Source organism: Myripristis murdjan, chromosome 5 (assembly GCF_902150065.1).
Source record: "Myripristis murdjan chromosome 5, fMyrMur1.1, whole genome shotgun sequence".
Classification (NCBI taxonomy): domain Eukaryota; kingdom Metazoa; phylum Chordata; class Actinopteri; order Holocentriformes; family Holocentridae; genus Myripristis; species Myripristis murdjan.
Genome location: NC_043984.1, coordinates 37,538,532 through 37,544,237, shown reverse-complemented (window position 1 = coordinate 37,544,237; position 5,706 = coordinate 37,538,532). Strand labels below are relative to the sequence as shown.

Sequence of the window (5,706 nt, the reverse complement as noted above, 5' to 3'; positions counted from 1 at the left end):
CTACACTAGTAGCTGAAATACATTTATGTGTGGAACTGATTTATTGTTGTAGATTAATTTAACTGCAAAATCAGTGTGGGCCTAGTGAGGGCAGTGAGGCCTTCTGAAGGCTAGGTAAAGGCTGCCTGCTGTGCGCCCTGTAGCCAGCCCTAAGTGGGCCCATACAGGGCCAGTGCAGGCTTCCTTAGGGGTTAATGAGGGCTGCCCATGTGGGACCAGCACTGAGGGGCCAACATTTTGCCAATGAGCAAATTCACAGGGGGCCTGCGTGGGCTGCCCACTGGGGGCCCTTAAGGCTGCCCTAAGTGGGCCTGTAAAGGGCCATTGCAGGCCTGTTTGCTGGGTCTTCTTGAAAATAATGTGCACATGCTTTGAGTCTAAATTTCTGTTTTTGTTTGTGTATTTAAAGTGGAGTGGCGTGCAGAGCTCCTACTGGACGTTTGGATCCACACAGAAACAGCACGACTCCAGAGAGCGAGCACAGCATATACCTTTAATCCTATGGACTGACACCAGGCGGGCGAGTCAGCTGCTCTCACTGTTGCGCTCTCTCTCTCTCTCTCTCTCTCTCTCCCTCCCTCTCTCCCTCTCTCCCTCTCTGTCTCTTTGCCTTGTCACCACCAATCAGCATAATCCAGCCTTTCCACCTTAACTCCTCACAGCTCAGAGCAGGGAGTCAGGCAGTAACAGGTGGCCCTGAAGGGTCCGCTCCTCTGCCTGTCCTCATGTAGGTCGGCCCGCACACACACACACACACACACACACACACACACACACTCGGCCAGCTCTCCCACACTCTCCACGCTCCATTAAGCCGAGCATGCAGCACGGTGGCCTTCTCCTGGTGAGGCTGCGGTGATGTTTTCGGCGAGCTGAGCTGCACCGCCGCTCTGTTTGGAGGCTGCTGACCCCGGAGGCTGTCAGGGTGCCAGGCGGGGGAGGGGGACGAGGAGGAGGAGGAGGAGGAGGAGGAGGAGGAGGGGGTACAATGGGAGAGGGGAGAGAGCAGGCAGGGGAGGCTCCGGGCCGAGCCTAACCCCGGAGCAGACTGCTGGGAGAAAACCAAGAGCTAGAGCCTAAAGGAGAGAAGCAAAAGGAAAAGGAAAAGGAAAAGGAAAAGGAAAAGTCTTGGCACCTGCTTCATCTGACCAGACAAACACAAACCTGACAAGCTTGAAGGATGGGAGCATCTTATGGAAAGAAGGTAAACCCACTCACTGTTTTGCTGCTTGTCTCTCACGTCTGTGTTGGTTTACTTTCTGGGGACCGAACACACCGATCAGCAGTCAGACTGGGAGGGAGCTGCTGCTCAACTTCAAAGGCAGCCTAAAACAGTTAAAAAGGATGTTTTTTTCCCCTCAGAGATTAGAAACTACATACGTAACTCAGGAGATATGATAACACACACCAGGTCCAATCAGCAGACAAAACAATGCACATGCAGGTAAAGCACACACAAGACACCTGAGTGAATTACTTTGAAAAGGTTTCAGTTTGTTGAGGTTGTAATATCTGAACAAAGAGGTGGTGACCTGCTGGCTGTTAGCTGTGCATGTGTGCTTTTTGAATTTGCAAAATACTGCTGCTAATTTTGCTTTCAGTGTTTTGTGTCAGTCCCCGGGGAGTACAGTAGATACAGCAGATGCGGTCCTTTAAGAATCAGGGAAATCCTTCCATCTGGTGTTTTTTTTTTAACCGCTTGCAGAGTAGCTGGAGTTCACTGGGGTTTGCTCGTGGCTGTGAGGAGCAGCTCGCTGTTTCCACTCCACTCTCTCAGCCTTTACATTCTGTCAAGATTAAGACAGCACTGACTTTAATCAGACAGTCTGTTCTCAGGGGAAAACCTCATCGTTTTAGAGGCAAAGACGAGCATTCCTCAAATTCCAAGTGAGTTTCTGTTTAACTAGAGAAAGTTGGAAAGTGCCCGTGTCGGCCATCGAGACGTTGCGACATCATATTCAATCAGTTCTGGGCCGGGGATTCACAAATATTTGAGCTATGGGGCGCGACACACCTGTTATGTGGGTGTGTGTGTGTGTGTGTGTGTGTGTGTGTGTGTGTGTGTCTACGAATCATGTACTAATGCTGTTCATGCTAAGGTATTAATTCATATGTTATTTAAGGGTTATTGTAGATATTATTAATATTAGTAAACGCCATAATAATCAGTAACTATCAGTTAATTAACCATTACAGCATTAACTAACATTAACTAACATTAATTGTTGTACTCTTATTGTGAAGTGTCACCAGCTGTTGTCATGACTGGAAGTTGTGTGTAAGTGCTGCTGAAGAAACACAATCCCCATGCTCCTGATGGGGGCGCTCTAATTAAAGGTCAAAGTTTGGAAATTTGACAAGTTGTCACTAAATGTTTCTGTCATTTCCTTTCAGAAAACAAGCATCTGCTACCTGTCCTTCCCTGACTCCAACTCAGGTGAGTTCCTGTTTCAGCCTCTTATCTAACCACGCCTACAGACTGTGAGGTTTTCAGCAATCTTTTATTTGAAGTCACACAGTGCGACATGGATCTAATAAACCAAACATCAAGTTTGATGTGTGTGTGTGTAAGATGATCATACCGACTGAATCTTATTGGCTGCGATTCACGTCAATATAAAGGAAAACATCATCAGCGTACGTGATCACTCTGCACCGCTGTGGTGGTAAACAGTGACGCTCAGCAAGAATGGAGCCTTGCAATAGTGATATTAATTTATTTATATTCATAATTAATATTGAGTGATATCAAAGTCCAGATGAAGAGGAAGAGGAGCCGGACCAGGTGGACCCGGTTGTTTTCTTCTTTGTTGGTATCCCAAACATTTCATTTTGCTTGTTTTACCTCCGTCATCGGGTTTAGCTCCAGTGTCGTGTTGATCACTGTCGTCATTTCATGCTGCATTCCTATTGGTCGGTAGATGGTTCTCCCGAATGTATGACTCTAACGACATGACAGTGGCCGTCTTTGAACCTCTCTAACAGAGCGACGTAGGAGTTTCTTCCACGCTGGTCGCCTTTCATCTGGGACAGAACAAAACCCCACAGTGTTTATCTGCCTTCATGCTGTGTTTCAGTCAAAGCTGGAAGTCCGAAATTCTCATCTGGAAGGAGGTAGTTCTCAGACTCAGGTTTTGGGAGGACTACAAACATGTAAAAGGAATGCTTCAACATTTTGGGCAAAATCTCCTTTTTGCTGACTTCCCCAGACTGAGACCAGATGTTGGACACCATGTCCACCTCTGTATGTCCAGTGCTTCAGTTCCTATGGGTAGCATTTTGTGTTAGCTTAGCATAAAGACTTGAAGTCTATGGACGTTGTTAGCCTGGCTCCATCAAAGTGAAAAAATAAACCTTTGAACAGCTCTGAAGCTGTCTTATTTGCACAGCGGATGGTGTGGATCTGAAATATTTTCGACTGGGCAGCTCGTACAGGTGATCCAACGCTTCAGCCGTTTCCCTGGATGAACTTTTTCCACCGTGTGAAGCCGCATCATACCTTTGGTGAGGTCGCGGGTTGCAGCAGTGGTGCATTTATTCCACCTTGCACGTTTCTGTTATATTTTGCTGATTTGGCAAATGCACCGTTAACTGTCAGCGGGTGGCCTCTCCCTCCCCAGCTGATACCGAGTCAGGTGGAGCAAACTGTGCCGGGTGATGGACTCTGAGGTGAGACTGCAAACTTGTGGCGTTGCGGCGCTCAGTCATCACCTGCTCGTGGCGGTTACGGCGTATGGCTTCTTTAAAATCCTTTGGCTCGCCGTTTTCTCCAACTTTAAAGCCAAAATACTTCCAAACTGGTGAGCTCGCGTTCTTCTTTGAAACAAAATCCTCCATATCTGTATATTAAAGCGCTTTTTGTAGCGTCACATCATAACAGTTCTGTGTGCATTTTCTTAAAAAAAAAAAAAATCTGAAGATGCCCTAACAGCTGTTAAATATTTGATTTTGTGAAAAATGCTGCAAATGACAGCAACTATTGTGATACTTGATCATATTGAATGCGGGGCCAAGCCGAACGTCCACACACAGTTTGGTTTTGTGGCGACGCGTCGTGTGAAAAGTGAGGGAGTGGAGGAGAAAACCGCACGGCCGCTCGCTCTGGGAAGCTTTTCGGCCGCCAGCGTGCCGCTGCAGCTGTGTGAGGACATCTGATCTGCAGATTAAATGGAGGCGGTTGTAATCAGTCTAATGCAAGAGGTAAAAAGACATTGTAGCATAGAGATTAGATTACACTAACACACACACACACATTGCTGGGGAGACTACATTGAGTTTTGGATACTCTGTTTGTGTATTTGCACCTTTTATATTTATGTAAGTGTGAATATGTGTGTGTGTGTGTGTGTTTGTGTGTGTGTGTGTGTGTGTGTGTGTGTGTGTGTGTGTGTGTGTGTGTGTGTGTGTGTGTGTGTGTGCTTGTTGTGACTAAGCAGGCTGCTGTGCTGACAGGCCTGCTGTCCTCAGGGTGAGCAATACACACAACAGGATTAAGACAAACACTAACGGGGGCGCTATAAATAGGTGTGTGTGTGTGTGTGTGTGTGAGTGAGTGAGAGTGAGTTCAGGTTCAAGTTGGAGGAGGGTGATGATGATCTCTCTCTTCTCTGCAGCTGCTAACACACCACTGATTGATTTTTAGAGGTGCTCCCACACTGTCAAGTAAACAGAAGTGCGGCACAAAAAAACGGAAGTTTGACTGTTTGCTTCCACGTTCCAGGATGAGGTGCATACAGCTCCCGATCAACAGTTGTGTTTTAGGGTTAGGGCACTCACGTTAGGCCCAGGTTTTCCGTATTAGTCCAGTCATTTTGTGAAAAAACCTAGGACAAATTGCAAGAGAACCAAACTCAGCTGATTTTATATCCTCAGTTTGTCCTGAGTGAGGGGAAAAAAGTCCCAAGAAATCTCATTGGTGGAAAGTTTTGAAAATCACCTCTATGTGACCATATAATGCCAACAAACAGCCTTTTAACACACAGGTTACTATAGGTTCAGAATTACTATATATATAGTAACCTTGAATTAAAAGGTTACTATATAACAGTGAATTAAAAGGTTACTATATATAGTTAACCTTTTAATTCACTGTTTAAATGTCTCTTCTGGCATTTATTCCTTATATTCCTTATTAGCGCATATCAAATCAGATAATGTGTGATATGCATGTGTAAACAGAATAATTCAAAGAACTTGTAATTGACTTTTTTTCTTGTCTTTGTGTGTGTAATCAACTTGTGAATTTTTATAGTGATATCTGAAAGTAAAATGTTGAACCCCTTTCCCCTGTGTGTTAAAAACAGTGTTTTTTTGGTAATATGTGGTCATAAAAAGGTGATTTTCAAAACTTTCCACCAATGGGATTCCTTGGAACTTTTTTCCCCTCACTCAGGACAAACTGAGGACACAAAATCAGCTGAGTTTGCTTCTCTTTCAATTTGTCCTAGGTTGACCCCAGTATTGGCCTAAAATTACTGGACTATATCGTTCTGAAGCACGAACGCCCCCCCCCCCCCCCCCCCTTCCAGTCCCCCCGCTGGCCTGCACTCACATTGACCCGACACACCGCTAGGGTTGGGTACTGAAATGTGGTGCCAACAGGGCACTGGTTCCAACGTTAACGGTAGTAACGAGACCGAATAAGCATGAAAATTCCTGTGCCGCCCCCTGGTCATCTTGGGGTCAACTTGCAGTTGTTGAACGTGA

General features: G+C 45.9%; 1 protein-coding gene across 1 annotated transcript in view; it reads left to right on the top strand.

Moving 5' to 3' along the window:
* Positions 1-1,097: 1,097 nt before the first annotated feature.
* LOC115359343 (protein DENND6A-like) overlaps positions 1,098-5,706 on the top strand; it is a 25,724-nt gene continuing 21,115 nt past the window's right edge. Inside the window, exons 1-2 of the mRNA XM_030051763.1 lie at positions 1,098-1,204; positions 2,395-2,437. Coding sequence (XP_029907623.1) covers positions 1,181-1,204; positions 2,395-2,437 — 67 coding nt within the window. The 5' untranslated portion in view covers positions 1,098-1,180. The remainder of the gene's footprint in view (positions 1,205-2,394; positions 2,438-5,706) is intronic.